General features: G+C 42.7%; 2 protein-coding genes across 4 annotated transcripts in view; one reads left to right on the top strand and one right to left on the bottom strand.

Annotated features, from left to right (window-relative positions):
• The window catches only part of slc30a7 (solute carrier family 30 member 7), a 42,091-nt gene extending 34,248 nt beyond the window's left edge, over positions 1 to 7,843 (top strand). For both annotated transcript variants that reach the window (XM_084309826.1, XM_084309827.1), the window contains exons 9-11: positions 4,802 to 4,892; positions 5,302 to 5,451; positions 6,488 to 7,843. In XM_084309826.1, coding sequence (XP_084165952.1) covers positions 4,802 to 4,892; positions 5,302 to 5,451; positions 6,488 to 6,541 — 295 coding nt within the window. In that variant the 3' untranslated portion in view covers positions 6,542 to 7,843. The remainder of the gene's footprint in view (positions 1 to 4,801; positions 4,893 to 5,301; positions 5,452 to 6,487) is intronic.
• A 611-nt stretch (positions 7,844 to 8,454) lies between these two features.
• dph5 (diphthamide biosynthesis 5) overlaps positions 8,455 to 22,844 on the bottom strand; it is a 53,552-nt gene continuing 39,162 nt past the window's right edge. Inside the window, exons 5-8 of one of the 2 annotated variants that reach the window (XM_084310070.1) lie at positions 19,499 to 19,538; positions 16,589 to 16,636; positions 12,254 to 12,357; positions 8,455 to 9,657 (exon numbers count right to left, since the gene is read on the bottom strand). In XM_084310070.1, coding sequence (XP_084166196.1) covers positions 9,425 to 9,657; positions 12,254 to 12,357; positions 16,589 to 16,636; positions 19,499 to 19,538 — 425 coding nt within the window. In that variant the 3' untranslated portion in view covers positions 8,455 to 9,424. The remainder of the gene's footprint in view (positions 9,658 to 12,253; positions 12,358 to 16,588; positions 16,637 to 19,498; positions 19,539 to 22,844) is intronic. The other variant, XM_084310071.1, reaches the window with a different exon arrangement.

Here is a 22,844-nt window from a genome sequence, read left to right as displayed (position 1 = left end):
AATGCTTGGTTCTGTATGAGCCCCTGAGAGTGTGCTTTTCATATAAAATACATTTACTTTACGGTGAAATGCTTGGTTCTGTATGAGCCCCTGAGAGTGTGCTTCACATATAAAATACATGTACTTTACGGTAATGCTTGGTTCTGTATGAGCCCCTGAGAGTGTGCTTCAGTTCATACAGTAAAAGAGGAATATACAATATACATGCCTCGTCATCTTAGCTTATTACGGCATATTCCAGCCATCATATTCTCTTCTCACCGGCATATGAAATGATCCGGTATGCTGTGAATTGTATGTGATTTACATTTGACTCACTTACGCAACAAGCGGAATATACCCAAGTACACGGGATACTATTGGAATGTTAATGGCGTGAAAACACATTGTTATAACGGCTATTCTGAAGGTGCCACTATGACTCGTGAGTCGGTGACGGAGCCACGGCAGCACAGGAAAGCGGGGAACAATAGTATGTGTCAGAGAGGGGGACATTCCGGCCAGCGTGGAAGTCCATAGCATGCAGACGAGGCCCGGTTAAAAAAAAAACATATTATTTTCTTTTAAGTTATTTTGTGCATCCCTCTGTTTTGAATTTGATGCAAATTTGCAATGCATGAGGGTCATCCTTTTGTGTTAAATGGCTGCATAAAGCAAGCATTTGTTGACTCGCATGTTTTTTAAAAATGCGATTAATCGCAAGAGTTATATGGACAATCATGCGATTAATCGAGTTAAATATTTTAATCGATTGACAGCACTAATTATTTCATCTCCTGACAGCCGGGCTGCCCCCCTCAAAATGTAATACCAATGAAATGTAAGACTTTTTAATCCCTTAAATTGAGAATTGTGAATTATATACTGCGTAGATACCCTGTAGTAGTGTCTTGTAAGTCATATGTAAATGTAAAGTGAGTGTAAAATTACATTTGAAAGTCAAGTTTTCAATTCAGACGTAAGAATTTGTGTAAAGAATCCAGACCGGTGATTTTAGATGATATGCACTTTCACTGCAGTTTCAAATGATTGCACATTCCGTTACATCGATGACCTAACGGGGATAGGCATTCCACACATGCACTACCATGAGACGGAGGCTAGCGTTTGTTTTGAACCACGGTATCTCAGATGAAGACCGTATGAAACTATAGAATAGTTTCAATCCCAAGTATGACTTGTGTATGCAAGGGTACTTACCGGAAAACCGGTTTTGGCGTACCACCACAGACATTAAAGGAAATGCTTTTACATGTGCCAGAATGTTAATTGTCTTACCAGCTACCCCTCCCAGACCACATAAAAATTGACAGGCTATAAGTGATGAGCTGGTGAAAAAAGAAATGTATGGATCAAGAAAATGCTTCTCATTGCAACTAATATCCAGACAGCCTTAGTTGGCTGGCTCTATACTAATGGCTTCACATCATCTTGTAATGGTAGTGAACAAGGTAACAGGAAGTCTTGTTCACTTGGACGCTTAAAAGCATGCATGCCATTACCTACTGTCCTACACATCATAAAAAGGTTGTGTTCCCATTTTACTTCTCCAATAGCTTTCAGAAAATAAAGCTTGTATATTTCAGTCTACAAGCATATTGGAGGCACAATATAGGGGGAAAAGTATCTTTTTGTCCTTAAAGATATCGATTAAAGGTTCGGTCTACAATCAATGTCGTCTCGGGCACCAATCCCTTGCAATCATATGTTCCCACCGTCCCTATTGGACTCTGCTTTTTTTTTTTTTGGTCTTTTTCCCCCTCCATTTTTCCGCCGATTTTCTCCCATCCCAATGTTAGTCGTATGCCAATTCCCAGTCCCTTCCTGGTCGCTGCGCAATTACCCCCCCCAGTCAGATCATCTGGGAGAGTGGAGGCTACCACGTGCTTCCTCCGACACACGTCCAGCCAATCACCGCTTCTTTTCACCTGGCAGCGCGGATTCTCATTGAGAGGGCGTAGCGTGTGGGAGGACCACACTATCCCCCTCACGTCCAATCCGCGCTTAGCAGGCGCCCCGACCGAACTGTAGGAGTCGCTGTTTACAACGACCCGGACCCACCCCGCCAGCTTCTCCCACCCTCTGATACAGCCAATTGTATCAGTGCAGACGGCCAGCCAAGCTGGTGACAACCCCGGAGCTGTGAGCTGGATTCGAACAGGCAAATCCAGCTCAGCTCCGGGGCTGGTGACGAACGCAATCTCCGCTCGGCCACCTAACCGCTTGGACTCTGCTTTTAAGATCTGGAGCAATAAGGGTATATCTAGTTTTAAAGATCTGTATATTGACAATGTTTTTGCCTCATTTACTCAGCTGACTCAAAAGCACGACATCCCCCGGACTCATTTCTTCCGCTATATGCAAATTCGTGACTTTGTACGCAACAGATATCCTACATTTCCCAACTTGCCTGAAAAAACAACTTTAGATGAATTTCTAGATGTTAATGTATATAGAAGGGGAGCGATTGGAGTATTGTATGATATATTGTCGACCCTATATTCCCCCTCTCTCACTATTATCAAATCACATTGGGAGGATGATCTGTCTGTAGAATTTTCGGATGAACAATGGCAATCTATTCTCCGGAATGTTCACTCTTCCTCAATATGTGCCAGACATGGGCTCATACAGTTTAAGGTGCTACACCGTCTACATTTCTCAAAGGAGAAGTTGGCTACGTTTTATCCAGGGACAGATCCTTTGTGCAATAGGTGCAAGACGATGACAGGTTATCTCGTTCATACATTCTGGACGTGTCCAAATCTATATAATTATTGGACATCTATATTTTCTGCAATATTTGGAACCAAAATTGACCCTTCCCCTATAATCGCAATCTTTGGAGTGGCACCAGAGGATATACCTATTCACATAAAACACTCGAAAATCATTGCTTTTTCTACTTTAATTGCTAGGCGTTTAATACTTATGATGTGGAAGCAGGAGGCCTCTCCCACACATGTCCAATGGACCAGAGATGTAATGGGGTTCCTGCACTTGGAAAAGATGAGATGCACCTTAGGAGGCTCTACGGATAGATTCTATAAGACATGGCAACCCTTTTTGACGTATATGGAGAATGAAAGGTTGGGTACACTCCCATAGTGGAATCTATGAGACTATGTTGGGACCTCGGAGCAAGTTGAAGATGTGAATGTGTTTTTGTTTTTGTTTCGTTATGTTTGCATTTTCTGTTAGTATCATGTATGTATCCATGCTGGTTGAAAATGAAAATAAAATTATCAAAAAAAAAAAAAAAAAAAAAATCGATTAATTAATCCACAAGGCTTCCACTCTTTTCAGTAATTCTCCCCGAAAGTTCTTTTGCGCTTTAGCAAAGAGGAAATTAAGTCTAATGACTTGAGGTAAAGATGAAATGAGTTTAGCCTTGTAAATAGTAGTATGTTCCTAGCACCATATAGCTGTAGCAGACTGCAGACGCAGAGGGAGCACTAGGGGAGTTTGGTTAAAGGTTCTGGGGCTAGAAGCGAGAGGGGTGAGGAGGCAGCGTTTAGGGGGACAGGGAGACACGCCAGGCCTCAGCAAGCCACAAATGGCTAACACATGTTGTGGTGGCAGGCCTGTGGCTTTAGAAGGCTGGTCTGGCTCGACACGCCACGGCACAGAGCTACTTTCTGGTATCTGCAAGATGGTTGTCGTTTGGAAGAAATGAGGGCAAATGGGAGCTGGAGCTTCTTAAAAGCAGCTGGCACGGTCCCTGTCCAGCCGTTTGTGATGTCATTGCCAAGCTATTCCAGCAGCCTGAGGAGTCTAGGCCAATCAGGCCGCTCTGCTTGACCAGCCTGGCCTCTCAGAGCTCTGCGGGGAGCGGTTGTAGTGATGGTTTCGATCAGCGTGAGAACCCCTCAGCAGCCCTACTGGCCTGGATGCCTTGGCATGTCGCGCAGGAATTTCCAGATGACCAGGCGGTTTGGATCAGACAAACCCAAGACTTGACCCTGGAAAAATCGGACAAGTTTCCACTAATTAGTAAAGACCGCAGTGCTGCCGTCACATCTGAGGAATCTCGTGCCTGGCTCGCTGCGCAGAACTCCAGTGTTGTTCAGGTCATGTTGTTCAGCCCATTCCCTGCCACCATCTCCTTCCACTTCTGACAGACTTGTTTGGTAGGATATATAGTCTTGCCATGAGACTGGTGACTCTGATTTCTTTGCTCATATAGGACAACAGTGTGAAAAAGGGCATATCTTATATTATCCAGGCATGCGCACATGCCCTTTTGAGCCTCGTAAAAAAGTGCCCTTTAAAAAAATATATATATATATTTTTTTTTACCGTTACGCATATAGACTGCCCTTCCAACTGAAAAATGTCAAGGATAGAATCTAAATATTAGGTAAAGAGAGAGAGATGCCCCATATTCCATTGCAGTTTGCATGGCCTCCTCAGCGTGCCTCTCCGTGGACCTACATATTTTATGGATAGCGTGGGTGGTGATGATGATAGAAACCGCTGTGCTGGTATTACACTCATTGAGGGACACGAAGGTAGTGTGCCCTTTTCAGCCTTTGAGCACCTGCCCCTCTAAAGTCCTGTGTGCACGTCCCTGATCTTATCTATACCTCCTTCGAGACCGAAGGGGATTTAACTGTTGAAATCAATAGAAGATCATAGCTTCATCAGTCAGTGCATTTCATGGAAACAGCGGGTGCTCCAAATACTTTGTGCACTCAGTGTATTTGAATAAAGAATATAACGAGGTATTTGGAAAGAAAGAGGAGAATGCAGTATTTTAACAAACGTTTTGGGGCTGACTTACTTGATTTCTCTCCCTCAGTGTGGTGCCTTTACTGCGGCAGTCCATTGGCATCTTGATGCAGCGAACTCCCCCTGCGCTGGACAGCAGTCTCCCAGAATGCTACCGGTTGGTAAGTCTCACTCATGCCCCCATGATGATTTATTTATTTCACCTTTATTTTACCAGGCAAGGAACATGCCAACATTATAGGAAATGCGCTTAGCTTTGTCTCCAGAGTCGGACAAGAAGATAAGATACGATACTCGTGCATTCAGCAGAAAGCTATCCGGCTGCAAGCTAGCCTAGCACAGCACAAATTAATGGAAGTGGATATGGACTACTAGCCTAGCTTAGCACAGGGGCGTCGTTTCATCTCAAGGCAGTGCTTGAATGGTTCTTTTTTTGACTGGTTTATTATTCAAGCAAGCAGTCAAACTTGAGTAAAGCAAGGTTAAAATTCTCGTTGTGTTCGTTGGTCTGAGAGGACATGTTTATATCACGAGAGCCTCCAGTTTTAATAATTGTGTGTATGTTTGCAGGTGCAGCAGCTCCAAGGTGTGTATAACCTGCAGGAACCCCACTTCTGGACCCTTTGCACAGACGTCTACATCGGCACACTGAGGCTGCTGATCGCCCCCGACGCAGACGCCCGCTGGATCCTGAGACAAACGCACAGCATTTTCTCACAGGTAGGCAGGCCAACCTCACTCCCTACAACATGAACACCAAAAGATTCCTTTTATTGGAATATATAAGTCCTGTCTCCCTTTTTAATTACCATTCCTATGCCCAGCAAACTTTTAAGATGAACTCTGTTGCTATCCACCTCAGCAAACTAAGACAAATGAAACACACTTGGCGTCACTTTATTTTCATAGCGGATTGAATATTGAATGCAAGCCTATTGATGAAAAGTGAGAATAATTGAACAACTCATGAGATGCCAATGTGGTCTGTTGCACATTCCTGTTCAATGAGGACCAATATATGGCAAGAGTATGCAAGGTGCTGTTCATCACAAAGATCTGATCAGAGAAATTGTCCTCAGTGTTCTAGTAAAACCCTGGAATGCCTAGAGACCATTTTTCATACATCAGCGGAATAATTTGCCTCATCTTCGCAGATTTTTAGACGGCGGTGGAAACAAACAACAATGGGCTTAAAGAACCTTTTAACCTGGGACTATATGTTCTGGGTACTTTGGGTCGAAATGTGGCATACATTAATTTGCAAATGGTCAATTAGAATTATTCTTTTCACATATCCTACCTAGATACACACATACATACCAACAACACAATGCACTTCTTCAGAGGTCAGACTGCAATCACTTGTTGTCTGCGATCAAATACTGTGACTTGGTTGACCGCTCTACCTCGAGGCCAACCAGCTGCTCCAGACATGCACATCCATTTATGACATGCTTATGAAATATGTTTATAAAAGGTACTTCACTAAGGTTTGAATCCCAGCTCTCTATGGTGTGATGATCCTTACATTTGCATTACTACCTAATGGTCTCTCAGGACAGGCTATGTAGTTATACTTTGAGAACATCCAGTGTTTTTTTTTAGGAAAGCAAGGAGAAATGGTGCAAGGAACAGAGACTGTAGCATCTAAACCAAACGGACCTTCAATAACATTTGCTTTAAAAAATGCTAATGATAGGGTTGAGATAAAAGCGCAGAATGTGTAACTTTATCTCCATCGTCTTTGTGTCTCCAGGCAGGAGTACCTCCAGAGCAACTGTACGTCCAGATCCAAGTGGCAGCGATGTAGATCCCTTTTCTCTCCCTCTCTTTCTCTCCTTTTCTGGAGCCCTGGGACCAAAGCCCTCTGTGTGCTGCTGTGGGGAATTACCCCAACACCCCCCTCCCCTTTCTGAATCTGCATCCCGTCGCGTCCACACAGGCCAGACCGAGGACCAAGACTGAAGTACGGCTCCAGTATGGGACAAAACACACACTACTCTTAAAACGCAGAAAAAACCAAACAGGGGGGGGTGGTGTGTGTGTGTGTGTGTGTGACAGCCGAATACGACGTGAGGACAACTAGAACTTTTGCTTTGGGATGTCCGCTTTGCTCCCGTATTCAGTCATTTGTCCCCAAGATCTGTGATCTCCTTCAATTATTATGATTTTTTTTCTTTAATTCATCCGTCAAGGTGACATTTTAAAATCTTTTGGCGAGTAGAGGCATTTCCAACGGACGCCAACAGTGTTAAATCCTTTTTTCCATTTACTGTGTTCACCATTGATATGATACATTGTCTATTTTTATACATCATGACACCATGAGTACATACTAATACAATGTGATTCCACTTGCCATTTTAGTTGCACTTTGTAAACTTGAGTAGACTTTCATTCTGGGTTTTTGAAGTGCCTTTTTTTTCTTTTTCTTTTTTAAATCACTGACAATCTTCAGTCAGATTCACATTTTGGGAGATTGCCTTTGTGCAGAAAGGACTGAGTCCTATCTTAACTCTTGAGGAAGTAAGCGACAGCCCTGGACTCATTCCCTATTTAATTCAACAGGGGCTATCATGTATTTCCAGAGTAAATTAAGAAATTGCTTTTGAGTTACTTGTGACCACTCATTAATTATAATTACCCCCCACCCGGATGCCTAACACACATTAGGGGGCTGTATTCAGAATGAAATTAAATCTGTGAAGTGTTTTTTATGAATGTTGAAAATAGGGAGTGTAATTGAAAGTCTCTTTAAGCTCTGGTGGCAAGCCAAGTCCTGCTTTAGTGAATCTGAAATTGCCATGATCATCACTTGATTTGATAAAGCATTAAAGTGACAGCACAGGAACATGCCAGCGCCATTTCCATGAAACTTACCCGATTTACAATGTAAAACGGTTCAAGAGGTCAACGCTAATTGTCCTTTTGTGTATTCTGAATACACAACTTTTTATTATTTTGGGAGTATGACCATGCGAAGTTACAAACAAGTGTGTGTGTATATGAATTGGGTTTCCACATGGTTTTTATTTGTTGGGTTCCACATTGGTCAAGCCGTGTATGCAATTGGCAATTTTTTTTTTCAACTGTAATAAATGATTTTACCGCATCACTTTTTCATTTTATTACCGATATTTGATGAGTTTTCCACATGTGGTTTCTTTTTATGTTATACCATTTATTTCCAGTTCAGTGTTCATTAATGGAGTTAAGAAAAAGAAAATGTTTCACTTCAAGTCTAACCTAGATTATATCACTTAATTTACAGTATAATAATTATAACTCTTATTCCACAAGTGGCTTTTTTTTTTTTTTTTATTATATTGGTCTTTTTCCCCCTCCATTTTCCTCCGATTTTTCTCCCATCCCAATGTTAGTCGTATGCCAATTCCCAGTCCCTTCCTGGTCGCTGCGCACTTACCCCCCACAGTCAGATCATCTGGGAGAGTGGAGGCTACCACGTGCTTCCTCCGACACACGTCCAGCCAATCACCGCTTCTTTTCACCTGGCAGCGCGGATTCTCATTGAGAGGGCGTAGCGTGTGGGAGGACCACACTATCCCCCTCACGTCCAATCCGCGCTTAGCAGGCGCCCCGACCGAACTGTAGGAGTCGCTGTTTACAACGACCCGGACCCACCCCGCCAGCTTCTCCCACCCTCTGATACAGCCAATTGTATCAGTGCAGACGGCCAGCCAAGCTGGTGACAACCCCGGAGCTGTGAGCTGGATTTGAACAGGCAAATCCAGCTCAGCTCCGGGGCTGGTGACGAACGCAATCTCCGCTCGACCACCTAACCGCCCCACAAGTGGCTTTTTTAACCATAAAGGTCTTATGATAAAATTTGATAGTACCCATGTTTGTCTGCATAGGAATTTACATAAATTGTTTAAGCCTCGACATTAACGTTTCCAGCTCTATATACCAGGTCTAAACATGATTGGCTGAATTTACATCAACAGATCTTCTGATCATACTGTATGTGATTGTTTGGCAAATGTGTCCACACATGGTTCTATATGTGGCATGGTTTACAGTACATTTTTACAATATCTCAGGATTAACTTCAAAATGAAGTTTATAAATTAATCAAAGGCTTCTTAAAAAAATTAACTAACCCTACCATTATGATTGAGGTATTCAGCTTTAAACTGATGCATTAATAAACAATGTGAACGTGTTTAGAAATGATCAAGCTCAGGATGGAATTCAAGTATATTTGAACAAATTAGGCCCCTGGTGACACATTTTACAATGTTGTTTCCGTTGGACTTGCTGAATTTAAACAGGTAAAACCCATCCTCCATCCTATTTTCATTATGTTATCTGTCCAGATAGGAGTCAAAGGCCAGACCTAGGCAGGCATGAAAACAAGACTTCAACTCTAGATCTGTATTGAATGGCTTTACCGTCAAAAATACATGAAACTATTCTGCAAGTTGCAGAAACTCCTGTGGTCCAAATATTTGCAAATGCATGTTTCATAGGACAGTATGTGTGTATAGACCACCGCAACACTTCCGGTATTTACAGCTCATGAGAGGGCGGGGGGATACAATTAATGAATGTTAATGAGAGCCTTGACGTAAGTGCTTGTAGCTACGGCTGTGGGGGTGCTGGAGACATGATCCAATATACTTTTTTATACGCCAGAGTCTCCTGAACACGGAGAGACCAACCCCAAGTTTGGTTACGAGGAGTACGTGGAGCTGTCTGTCGTCTTCAGGTCTCGCAGGGCGTCAGAAACGGCAGACAGACGCAGCATGTCCACCTCCAGCGGGTGCAGGTGTCCCGTCACAATCATGGAGTGCAGAGGTCCGCCCAGGTCACACAATGCCAGCTGACGCAGGGTACCCGTCTGGATGACCTGGTCCTCGGCACCGACCCGGGCCAGGCCCACACACACCGTCTCCTCGCTCATGGCTAGAGGGGGAACCAGATAGATTGAAGTGTTGAAGGAGCTTGTTGGTGTGGGTTTAGTATATCAGAAAAGAAATGGCATCCAATTAAATATCCCCTCCACTCAATAGTTTTAACAAACTCCTCTTGGAGGCATGCCAAAATTGTTATTTATGCAGAACTTGTCACCAGGGAGCCTTTTTCACATTCTGCCCCTGGAGAGGGAGAGCTTCAGGGAGACTTCCCTGAAATCTGAGTTGCATGTGTGATGTCACTAATATGTTGAACGTATCGTGGTCCAATATGTGGTAACTTGACACCTTTAGTTTCAGCAGACACAGAAAGCGGAGTAGGTATTGACACGTCTTGAAAGAATAAGCTGCCAACTTGGAAATTCCTGGTAAATATCAATAGGTGCTTTTTGCCAATTAGCATTTTCAAATGTCTCATCATTACCAAAGATGATCCCCGTCTTTAACCCTTTCACTACCACACTACAGAAGGTTAACGAAAGGGTTAACCCTTTGTCATGTGGCAGTGAAAGGGTTAACAGGTTTTGTGTGCATAGGTGTATAAAAAGTGTATGTTTAGTCAATCTGTCACCTTTCACATTGATGTTGAGAAATTGTGAAAATCACTGCACCTTTACGTTCCCTAACGGTACAGTATTACTCTACTAGAAGCTATTCAAGCTAGGAGTTAGTAACAAGTAGAGTTGTTCCGATACCGATACCAGTATCGGAAATGCCTCCGATACTGCCTAAAATGCTGGTATTGGCATCTGCGAGTACACGTAAAATCTATGCTCCAATCCCATATGATGTAATTTATCAACAACACATGCAAACGTGTTTTTAATCGACCGTGAATTAAAGTGTCAATGCTGTTTGTCATTTTAACAGCAGATACTTTCTTAAATGCCATCGTCTCGACAGAGCAGTGTTGACGGGGAGCTCTGATGTCTGATGCTTGCTGGTGTTATTAGCATTAGCTGAAGAGCTAACTGAAAGCTAGTTTTAGCTTTAACGTTACCTTGGCTAAAGTTGGGACTATTCATAATCCAGCAATAATGGCTGCAGACATGCAAGCAAAGTACAGCAAGTTGGCAAAGGAGTATTCCAAGGTAAATTACTTTTTCACCAGTAACGTTATATTGTCTTGTTTCCATCTAACCTAGCTCGCGTTAACTGCTAGCTAACGCTAATGTGGCTAACTGATCAACCTCTCCCACACATGCACGCAATTAATGACATGTTGCGGACAGCCATAACGGTGACAATGTTTAGCTTTTAGTGCCAAATGATAAGAGTCTGAGGCGGAGTCTCAAAAGAGAATGTTGAATATTTATTGTGCAAAAATCACAACAGAGCCTCTCCTACTAGCTAACAGAAGTTACCGGAGCCGTCTGGAGTGCAACAACATATAACGTCCGTGCGGAATCAATGTGCCAACAACCTTTCCGAGCATAGTTGTCAATTAATGATACTAATACTAATCTATACAATCACCTGTTGTTGAATAAATACCATTACTTTATAGTTATTACTAAAAAACAGTATATATATAAAACGGCTCTGTAAATAATTTATATAATCTTTTTTTATGTATGCACTGGTATCGGATCAGTATCGGTATCGGCCGATACCCAAAGCTTAGGTATCGGAATCGGATCGGGAAGGAAAAAATGGTATCGGAACTGAACGCAAATTAATGCAGTGCTTCTAGTAAATGGTACACTTACGGTATATATAATATAACAGCTTTTATACAAAGCGCTTTACAAGTCTGTTCCTCACATTCACACAGACGGCGGAGGCGACCATGCAAGGTGCCAACCTGCTCATCGGGAGAAATTAGGGGTTAAGTGTCTTTATTGCCTATATTTATATATACCTACTATTACCCAGCCCAGCCCATACCTGCACCTCCCCTCCCCCATGCTGCCAGAATTTCCCCAAGGGGATCAATAAAAGAATATCTTATCAGCTAAAACACACCGTATACACCTACGGACACAAAATTGGTTAAAGACGGCGATCTCCGGTAATGGCAATAAGTCAAAATTAGATGGTATGGTCCTTTCATGAGATGCTGCTATGCCATTTCAATAGTTTATTGAACAGTTTGGTGGAAAAAACACATTATACAAATTGTTATTCAATATAGAAAAGTTTACTGGTTTAAAATACATCTGGAGGGGATCTTTGACAAAGTTGAAAAAGCCTTTAATCCATTGGCTCGTTCTATGAACAGGATAAAAACAGAATGTGTAAAACTGTAACAGGTCTTGGGCTCAGCCTTCATCAGGGCATAGAAAAGAACATGAAAAGCACCAACCAGGCACGTTTCTTTTTATTTTATAAAGTTCACAGAACAAGCCAATGGATTGGAGCAAAATGTAATACCAATTTCACGACCATACTAACAAAAGAGAAAAAAACACATACAGTAGCAACACTGAACTGGCAGCTGCGCAGATTTAAATTCTTGCACGTTCCATTCAAGGACTTTTTAATACCCTGTAACAACAGGAAATAAACATGGGTCCTTTTAAATTGTCACCTTTTGCTCATGTCCTGCTCAGCCAATAGCAATCTGGCAGTTCCATGATATCACTTACCCAGGTCTTCTCCCCGTTCCCTCCTGTTCTGTACGATTTCCAGGAGCTGCTCCGCCGCCAGGCTCACTGTCATGAACCGAGGAGGCTCGTAGATCTTACGCCCCCTACAGGAGAGAGACACAGGCTCACCGTCATGTACCGAGGAGGCTCGTAGATCCTACACCCCCTACAGGTCAAGACACACATTTACAGTTTACATTTTGCCATAATGATTGGGCTCGATCCGATCAGGGTTTCCATTTCCCTGAAACTTGAGGGGAAGGAACAGAGACGTGAAGCGTGATTTTTTTCCGTAGCCTTCGTTTGCGAAGACGCTCTCTGATTGACTAGCCGCGTACAGCGAAGACCCTCTCTGATTGGTTTAGCGCCGAAGGGTCTCTTCCGCCTAGTACATATATATTCTCTGCTTCAAAGTGGTTATGCTTTGGCCCTCTTTCGAAGTGGGTTATGCTTAGGGTTAGGGTTAGGCGGAAGAGACCTTTCGGCGCTAAACCAATCAGAGAGAGTCTTCGCTGTACGTGGGCTAGCCAATCAGAGAGTGTCTTCGCAAACAAAGGCTACGGGAAAAAATCATGCACACGTGAAGCTCCCTTGCTACGTCCGTCACCAGCTCTGGGATAAATAAGAAACGAGAGTGAGCGTATACCATTTTAAACTCGGAATGTCATTCAGTGGATCTTTTTAATATTTTGGGTACATACTGATGACGTATTTCATCTTTTTTGATGATTTACAAAAACCGATGGGAGTCCTTAACACATTGACCGCCAGCAGCAGGGGGCGCTGATCCCCCTTCAGCGCCAGGTCTTTATTCAATGGATATAGTTTTAGAATGGCAAACTTGCGAGTCCTAAAACTATATTTTATATTATAGCTATGGATCTAATAACGCAGTCGACTGCCAGTCAGTTGCTTCTGGTCAACATGCAAAAAACAGATCGTTTTTTCATCTGTACATTTCCGTTTTGAATATGAGTATGGTTTGGGTGATTCTGAGTAATTCCAGGAAAAGACGTAAAAGTGTAATCCAGTCATCACTAGGGATGGGTACCGAATTCGGTACTTTTGAGGCACCGAACCGAAACACCTCGGTACTACCGAGTATCGAATCAAGTGAGAAACCGATTTAAAAAAAAATAAAAAATAAAAAAAAAAATTTATTATTATTATTTTTTTTTAACTTTTCTTTTCATGTCAACGTTCACACGCACAATATATGCTTACCTAGGATTTGACTTGATTCAACAACAAAGCAGTCGGAGCAATGACGAGCCGAAAACTGTCGAAATTGTAGTTATTTGAAGTTTGGATTTTTTTTTTTACGACTGAGGTAGGTAAATTAAATTTCTTGAGACTAAAGTACCGAAAAAAGGTACCGTTGGGTACCGGTATCGATTCACGGGTACCGGTACCGGTATCGGTTCAAATGTGAAAGGTACCCATCCCTAGTCATCACGTTGTAATTTTTCGGCTGATTATCTAATCATCCTGAAATCAACGCTAGATTATCATTATTATATCTCCTCGTGCATACATGAAATGGCCCTCGTAGCAATTATCTGATCGCCATTCCAGTTATCCACAGCGATCGTGTCCCCGACATTACCGAGCGTTACACATGTACGGGCGGGCGGGGTTAGTGTTCCATGCTATCATTGTAAAGGCCTGCCTCGCCTGAGTATTTAAACACTGCCCCCCACGGCTCAGATCGGCTCAGAAAACACACCAGACCATTTCCCAATGGAGTGCAATAGCTCCGCAAGGCAGTAGAGGGCGGTGTTGACCGTCTGCCAGCTCAGACAGGGTCTGAAGGGTCTACAGAGGCTGCAGCCATGAATTATGAATAGATATAGCGAATCAACGAAATAACGATCCCAAAAACGAGTTAACTCGTTGTTGGCGCTGAACGCATGGCGGGCAATAACGAGTTAACTCGTTCTTGGCGCAGATTGTGTTAAAGGTAATGCAGCGGATCAATTTGTCCATTTTCAAAGTATTTTGCATCTCGTTCCAACTGCTGGAAGCAGAAAATTGGAAGGAGGATGGACCAAAGGAAGTGTTAACACTGGGAACATCTAGCGAATAGCTCTGGTGTTATAGGGAGTAGATGACAATTTGAACATCATCCAATACTATTATCCAATACAATATTCTGAATTATCCAATACAATATTCTGAATAGAAATATTGTATTTCACTCAACTTTCTTCTCTATGAGCATTGGAGGGGACCATCCTAGCTTCCTGCTTGGCTCCTGAGATGTATTCAAGAAGGAGGCCACAAGACAGACTGTAAGTAAAAGCTATTTTAGATTCTCATTCCATACCAGTATACGCCGATACTGGGAGCCGAGACGGGAAGGTCATGATGGTTTTGGCAGCGACCTTCAGCCTTGTGCCGAGTGGTTAAAGCAGATGTTTCACCAGAGCTGCAGTACATTAAAACCTCTAGTTCTACCCGTCGTGCATCATGTCAGAAGCATGTATTTCTGAATGCTGGTACTACATGCCAGAGCCCCCAGTAACAGTGAAAACAGCTGGCCAGGTTTTGATGGTAAATGGATGGACTGCATTTATATAGTGCTTTTATCCAGAGCGCTTTACAACCTTTGCCTCATATTCACACATTCACACACTGGTGGGCGGAGGCGACCATGCAAGGTGCTAACCTGCTCATCAGGAGCAGTTAGGGGTTAAAAGTGTCTTGCTCAAGGACACTTTGACACACTGCTGGGAGGAGCTGGAATTGAACCAGGAACCTTTTGATTACCAGATGACCACTTTACTTCCTGAGCCACTGTCACCCCCACAGTGATAACTAAGGATACGTTCACACTGCAAGCCTTAGTGCTCAATTCACATTTATTGCTCAGATCTTTCTTTTTGTTTGACTGTTCCCATATTTTTATTATATATATATTTTTTTTATGTGGCCAAGATCAGATTCCAGTGTGAACTGGTCACGCTCCTCAACTGACCCACATGCGCAAATGAACGATAAAAGAAGATGGACGTAAGAAATTGTGACAAAATGTCAATCTAGAGTCACATGACTGTTCAGACTGAGGTCACGTTGTAAAAAAATCTGACCTGTATCTGATTTAGGACCACATTATGTAAGTGGCCCGAATCAGAATTGAAAAGATCAGATTCCATGTGATTTGTGCTGCTCACACCACACTGTTCACACAAAAACCAGATCTGAGTCCAATTTGTCTGCAGTGTGAACGCAGCCTAAAAGCCATTTCGCATTGGGAGGAAAACCCAAAATGCACCCAGAACTGTGTGACCTGGAGAAATCCAAGTGGGTTGTTTTCCTTCTGCAGCTCTCATTGTACAAACATGTCATTCTGACCCAATGCTCAGGAGTCTGTGTTTATTCCATTTCCTAGCAATAAAGTGCTGTATCGGCTTCAATAAACTGGAAGGAAAATGTTAAACTTCCCTCGGTTCCTTAATGGGAACCATGCTTTTCTCCATAATTCAGCCGCTCAACATTTCAGCCCTTGCATTGCTGATAACTTGAGGTTCACCTCAGCTCTTTTTTTTTTATTTATTATGCTGATTTCTAAAAGGGCTTGACGTGCAGAACTGGCTCCTGTTGGGAAAATATAATCACAGGGTCCCGCAAAGAGTGAGCAAGAACTTCACCCCCCTTTCTGACAATCGGATACACTTACAATACATCACCACTTACATAAGAATTGTTAATAAAATAAAATGCTATCTGGTCCAAAAGTAACAACGTTGGTGATCTTTGAAGTTCACGGACACTGTGGCCGAGATCATTCTGTCAGTTTCTCTCTTTTTATATTCAATACTCGGTGCCAAGAAGCAAAACAAAATAGCCTCCCTGGATTCTACCCAAGCAGAGTTCACTGATGATAGCTTATGAGTCCAAGGAATGATAGCCTATGAGTCAAATGAACCAAAGCTTTCTCTCCTCTGCCAAAGATGGGGTCACATCACATTACACTAAGCACTGTAAATATCTGATATAAGAACCTCATATCTTCATGCCTGTGGAATTCATTGACCTCAATGAGATGTTGCTGATCTGGCATCCATCTCTCTTTTCAGGTCATAATGGAGGCCATGGTCCAGAGGACCTGGATAGATGGTTTAGATCAGTGCACAGCATAGCACTGAAACCTTTAACTCTGGACTGACCGGGGTTCTTTAGGTGGCTTCAGTTTCACTCTTGATACATTTTTATTCTCAAGACGTATTTCTATTAAAGGTCTCATTTTATTAAACACTGTTCAGAAGTATCACCCCTTGTGATGTCACGCCAAGGATGCAATCAATCATTTAGCTTTAATTAATCAATAGAGACCTTGCACGGCAATGTTTGTGTAGTTCTCCCGTCTTCCAAAATGGCCACCTGTAACGTAGCAAGTTAGCAACCATTGTTTTGTACATGGCAATGGAAGGCAATGGACATGGCAATCTTGAAAAGATACACAATATGCAACCTTCATTTGCTTCCATGTGATCTTAAATTATTTTAATGTTTAATCTTGTAAACTAATGTATATAAATAAACTATGGCTGTCAAAGTTAATGCTTTAACTTGAGATTAATTTAAATTATTTAAAGCATTAAAATAAATGAATCTAGATTAATCTATGGAGTGAAAAATCTTCAACGTTCTGAACTTTCAGCAGTATATTCGCTTGTTCTTTTTTTGCATTGACTCATGCACCTTTTTGAAAATCATCTGACATGAAGATGGAACACATTTTTGTTGTTAATATGATTTATATTACTGGTAGTTCATACAAGACATTATCGTCCTCTAAGCCAATCTGCACTTTAACATAGGCCTGGGTTGTTTTTATTTCTGTTAGCGTCGCGGATATAAGAAAGAGGTCTAGCTGAGTCAATGTTGATGGTTTTGTTGAACATTTGTATTTCACAGGAGAGAAACTGTATTCAAAGAAAGCTATTAAAATAGTCTTTGAATCTAAATATACTTTCTTTGTGTTGATTTTACATCAATTCCATGATTTTACTCAAGTAAATATCCGTTACAAGCTTCGGTCTTAAGTAGAAAAATGCTATTTTTAAGTAAGGGATAATGTATACGAGGTCATTGTCGCAAAATAATTGACCAACACAGAGTTTAAAATACCGAGCCGCCTCGGCGAGGTGTTTTAAACGTCAGTGAAGGTCAATTATTTTGCGACAATGATCGAGTATAGCTATACATTATCCCGCTTATTACATGGCTAACTTACTAACAATATACCTAATACATTTTACATCGACTCGCAACACTGGTTCTGGCTGCGTTCTGGCTCCGCCCCCTGTCATCGCCGGCAGCAGAACACCGGCAGTGTCTAATTGCACTGAAACAGTGTGTCAGTGGGCTTGATTGCGAACAGCTGCGCACAGCGGTCATTATTGTCCCACAGCGGTCATTATAGCGGTCATTATTGTCTGATAATGACCGCTGTCGGGGGGCTATTGACCAATCACAAGCAAGCATTTCGGCGAATGTGAAAACGCCATGTAATAATCTAGATTAATTACAGAAAATTGAGAGATTAATTTGTGATTTTTTTTTATCTATTAACTCTTTCAGTGCCACTCACGAGATTTCTCGTGTTTTTTTATAGGTGGTTGCTAGCCACTCACGAGATTTCTCGGATTTTTTTTTATTTTTTTTTTTTTGCGATCTGAAAAATTATTGCATCACCCGAGCCTACCCGAGTATTGCCGAGCTGCGCCGGTGATCACTGTGGAAAAAAGCGCCCCCTGTCGTCTCCCAGATGACATAAGTGATTTTGGAATGGACTCAATGAAAATGAATGGGGAAAAAAATCCGGTACTCCACATTTTCCAGTTCACTGATCCAGCCGGGGTTACTAGAGTTCATTCTGGAGCCTCAGATCCCCGCGGATCATGGAGATCCACTGTGTCGCGTTGGATCCATACACGTATCGATTTTTTCGAATGGTGATCAGGAATTGGAATATACCAGTTGGATACCATCTGATGTCAGGTAATGACTCTATGTTATCAGTGGTAGGATAATCAGAGTAAGTTTGATGAAGTTATAAGCTGTTTTGTGAAATGTCTTCTTTCGGTTTCAATGTAAAACTCCGAGAGGAAATCAACGAGGCGATTATCCGCGCGCGGCCGTAATGTGCGTGCGTGCACGTATAATATTGATCATCTAGCGTTTATTTGAAAACGATTCATAAAAAGGCCGACGAATATCAACGTTGTGGAATATTCCACTAAAAGACGATTTTCATAGAATGCTCCAGAATGAGCTGTTTTTCATATCAAAACGGGGGCTTTTCTAACTGCTCTGAAACGGCAACGACGCGATAAAAAAACAATCTGCCTTCACAGCACTGTCTGGAAAATAGTCTTTGATAATGCGATGGGCAGATTAGACACATATAAAAGAAGCAGTGAAGCCAGACCAGCACTCTCAGGTTCAAAATTTAATGGCAGCCTGAAACAAACATGTTTCGGAAATATGTATTCCTTCTTCAGTGTTATAGCTTGCAATGGACTTGCAGTCAAGATAATGGTTATATACACACAGGTGGTTAATTGGCAGGAAATGACATCACAGCGCAGGTGTGCCTGAGTCTATTGGTCCTCAATGACAAAAGAAAAGACCTATCAAAATAGAGTCTGTTAGTAAATACAAATTATACAAATATACCATGTATAAAAGACATAAAAAGGCATAAAAAACACAAAAGCAAAAGCAAAAATTGCATTACATTACCCTACCAGAAACTTGCTATGTAACATGCCCGTAGTTTATAGGGCTAATTTAGCCCCTATACTTTTTTCTTTTAAGCATCAAAGGATAAACATACCTCTTGCAGGAAACAACCACTTAGATTAGACACATAGACACATAGCCATAATGTAAAACATAGATTAGGCGATATTAACGTTAACATTGGCGCGGATGGTGGCATTCAAGCGGTAAAATGGAAAACCAGGCATGGCACTGAAAGAGTTAACAGCACTAAAATAAACATATTGGAAAATTATTATTATTATAAAGTGGCCTAACTTTGACTTCAAGCTCAAATCTGCGAGGTTAACAGTAGAATGAAGGAGCGTTGCGTTGTGAAGTGTTTAACACTTTCACTACCACACTACAGAAGGTTAGGTTAACCGTTTCACTAGTGAAAGGTTAACCTCCTGTAGTGTGGGAGTGAAAGGTTAACCTTCTGTTGTGTGGTAGTGAAAGGGTTAATGGTCAACTTACCTCATCAGGTTCTCCATAGACTGTTCCTTGACTTTGATGTCTAGGAGAGAACGGGGAAAAGAACGTGTGGTTATCGTCACCTACTGTGTGTGTGACCGATCGTATGTTACTCCTTCTGCGTTATGTTAAATGTCGATGCCCCGAGGGAGTTTCGAACCCGGGTCGGACGCACCGCGGGCGACAGCATAGACCACTATACCAAGAGGTGAATTCACTTCTTGGTGACGTGTCTGTGTCTTTTAAGGGGAAGTGAGTTTAACTCGCAGTACCGCTTACTGCCAGTCACTTCACAACACACGTCCATCGTGACTGTGGATATTACTCACGGATCTCCGTTACATGTGCAGTCAGGTCTTCAAGGTGCACAGCAGGCCTAAGCTGTAGCCCTGATTAACTGGGAACACTGCTAACTTTCAGCTTTGAAACATGTCACTCAAATGGCCACGGACTGTCCAGCCGAGTGAGCATCTAGAGAGACAGGAGTCTGTCCCGGCAGTCCCGCCCTCTAATGTGTCTAATCAGCACAATAGAAAATCAAGTGGAAAAGATGGAAAAGTTTACTCTCGACAGCGGTACCCAGAAAGATTTCCATAGAATAAGGATACATTTTATTTCTTAAGATAATCACTTTGACCCACTATGAGTCTATGACCCACTCCTATTCGAGCTCCTGGGGGGGTCATCAAAGCGAAGCAGGCTATTCTCTGTCCTCATTCTACAATGGTGGAACCAACTTCACACCACAGTCAGGATAATCGAAACCTGCTCAATTTCCCACCGTCGACTAAAAACACACATTCAATCAATATCTGAAATGTAAAAATAAATAAACTAACCATCGTAATGTCTTTTACTAGTATGCACGTAATGTCTTTTACTATTATGCACTTTGCTACTAAGTAATCTACTGTGCCTATATTACTATTACTACTGACTATGCTAAATATGTCTATACTACTATGCACTCGATTTTGATAACTGCATTTTGCTATGATGCCCCTCTAGCTCATGGAATGAACTCCAACAGTACTTGATGCTTCAGATTCTCCCCTCTGTTGCAGAGTTTAAAACCTTGATCTCCAACCTTTGTCAATCAAGTTGTACATGTTTTAATTGATTGTTATCCTTGTCTAATTGTTATGATTGTACTGTATGCTGTGTGATTTTATATGCATTTTTTGCTTAACTCTGTATGTACACTCGACGTGACTGTGAATAAGGGAAACCTCAGTTGCCTTTCAAGTAAAAATAAAGGTTTGAAATTAAATTAAGTTCGACATGAATAAATGTAAAATGTAAATGTATTCATCATTATCATGAAATGCTGCCCTGTTTGTCTATGTATGTAGTGCCCTCAGCATCAACTGATTGGTAACAATAGCCCAAAGAAAACGGTTTTTAGTGACTTCTTTATCATGCAGATGCACTGAGGGCTGTGTATTGTCTGCTGGAGTAATGATGGATGAGTGGATGGCGGTGAGCAAAGCTCTTACCGAGAGTGTCCGCTGGCGTCGTCTGTCCTGCTTTTTATTGTCTTTCATTCCTGTATTGCCCCTCATAGCTAGGGGGACGCTTTTTGCCATTTAGTAATCAGGTTAATAATATGCCCACTCTCACTCACGGGACGGCCCACAGCTGAGCCCGCACCTGGGTGTGTGTGTGTGGGAGGGGGGCTCTAGGTGGAAACGATGAGGATGTGACCTCTGTTTGAATACAATCTACACAAACACTCTAACCAGCGGCATCAATTACCTCAGATTACAGGGTCACTGCCATTCTAAGCTTTATTCATAGACATGGGGTGGGATGGTGGTTGGTAGGGGGTGTGTGAGTCCTTCTGCTCCCTCTCCATCTCTCTCTCTCTCCCTCTCCATCCATCTCCTTCCCTCTCTCTCCCTCTCTCCATCTCCCTCTCTCTCCCTCTCTCCATCTCCCTCTCTCTCCATCTCTCTCCATCTCCCTCTCTCTCCCTCTCTCTCCCTCTCCCTATCATATATCCCAGCGATGCTCAAATCATGAGCATTCCAGCCATCTGCCCCGCTGCGGCCGTGTACGGCCCCTCACCTAATTACAGAAACACACTTACCGGGGCCGCTATTGTGACCACGACTGAAACCAATTTCATATGTGCCTGTGGGGATGACGGGTGGTGGTGGTGGTGAGGGAGGGGGCCTGTCTGTAGTTACGTAGAGAAACCGTGGTGGTGTGAGCAGTCCCCTGGGGTGAAGCGCTGTGATTGATGGGGAGGCCTGGTGTATGTACACATTCACCCCCCCCCCCAGAGGCAAACGTCTAAACCTCCAGTCCCACCCCTCCACCTCAGTCCCACCCCTCCACCTCAGTCCCACCCCACCATCAGTCCCACCTTTCACACGATACTTCCTCTCTATTTTTTAGTTTTTTATTTACCCAAGGAGGAGTGACTGGGAGAGTGAGCATGCTTACTGTGTTCCAGTGAACGCCCTCGCTTCCCACTCGTACAGTAAGACACATTCACACCTGGGGAGCCGCCCCGGCCGTTGGACCACAGCCTGGGTCACAGAGCAGCTGTGGGAGGCCCTCAGCGGAAGGTGTGTGTGGGGAGGTGAGGGGCCGTTTGAGCTGGGAAATACTGGCCTGGAGAGTCGCCGCCAACAAGGAAATAACATCCGGATTCCACCTCTCTAGAAGCTCGGGGCGGGACCACAGCCAGACGTGTAGTCTTTAATATTCAGCAGAATGCTGACCACATGTGGCCTGTTCGTCACTGCCGAAACCAAATAAAGACTACTTCACTTTCAATATCGTTTGATACAGAACAATCCGATTCATCACTCTTACTGAACAGTATAGACTTAAGACAACTGGACACAATGACTGAACAGTATAGACTAGGGGTGTAAAGGTACACGTACCAAACCGAACCATTTCAGTGTGTACCGTACCGAACGGCTGTGTAGTGTACCGAACGAATACAACGGTATGTTAACCACTAACGACTGCCCACCGGGGGCTGTTTTTTTCACAATATAATATAATTATTATTATTCTTTCATTTTTTTTACAAGTCGATTATTAATTTCAATATAGAATATTCATTGACAGCCCTACAAGTACAATTCGTTACTGCACACTACATCACCCCCAAACTTTCCCCCACTGTTCCGAAAACCCGTACCAAACCTTGACTTCAAAACCGAGGTACGTACCGTGGTTTTTGTGTACCATTACACCCCTAGTATAGACTTAAGATCCATTTTATTTTTATTTGAAAAATGCAGAAAATCAAGTGACTTTGACTTGACCGCTGAGCGGACGTATAACAGGCATCTCTTGATACCGGGGGGGAATTCCCAGACACAGACAC

This window comes from Notolepis coatsorum, assembly GCF_963971535.1.
Source record: "Notolepis coatsorum genome assembly, chromosome: 3".
In the NCBI taxonomy this organism is placed as follows: domain Eukaryota; kingdom Metazoa; phylum Chordata; class Actinopteri; order Aulopiformes; family Paralepididae; genus Notolepis; species Notolepis coatsorum.
This window is presented reverse-complemented; position numbering and strand designations above follow the sequence as displayed.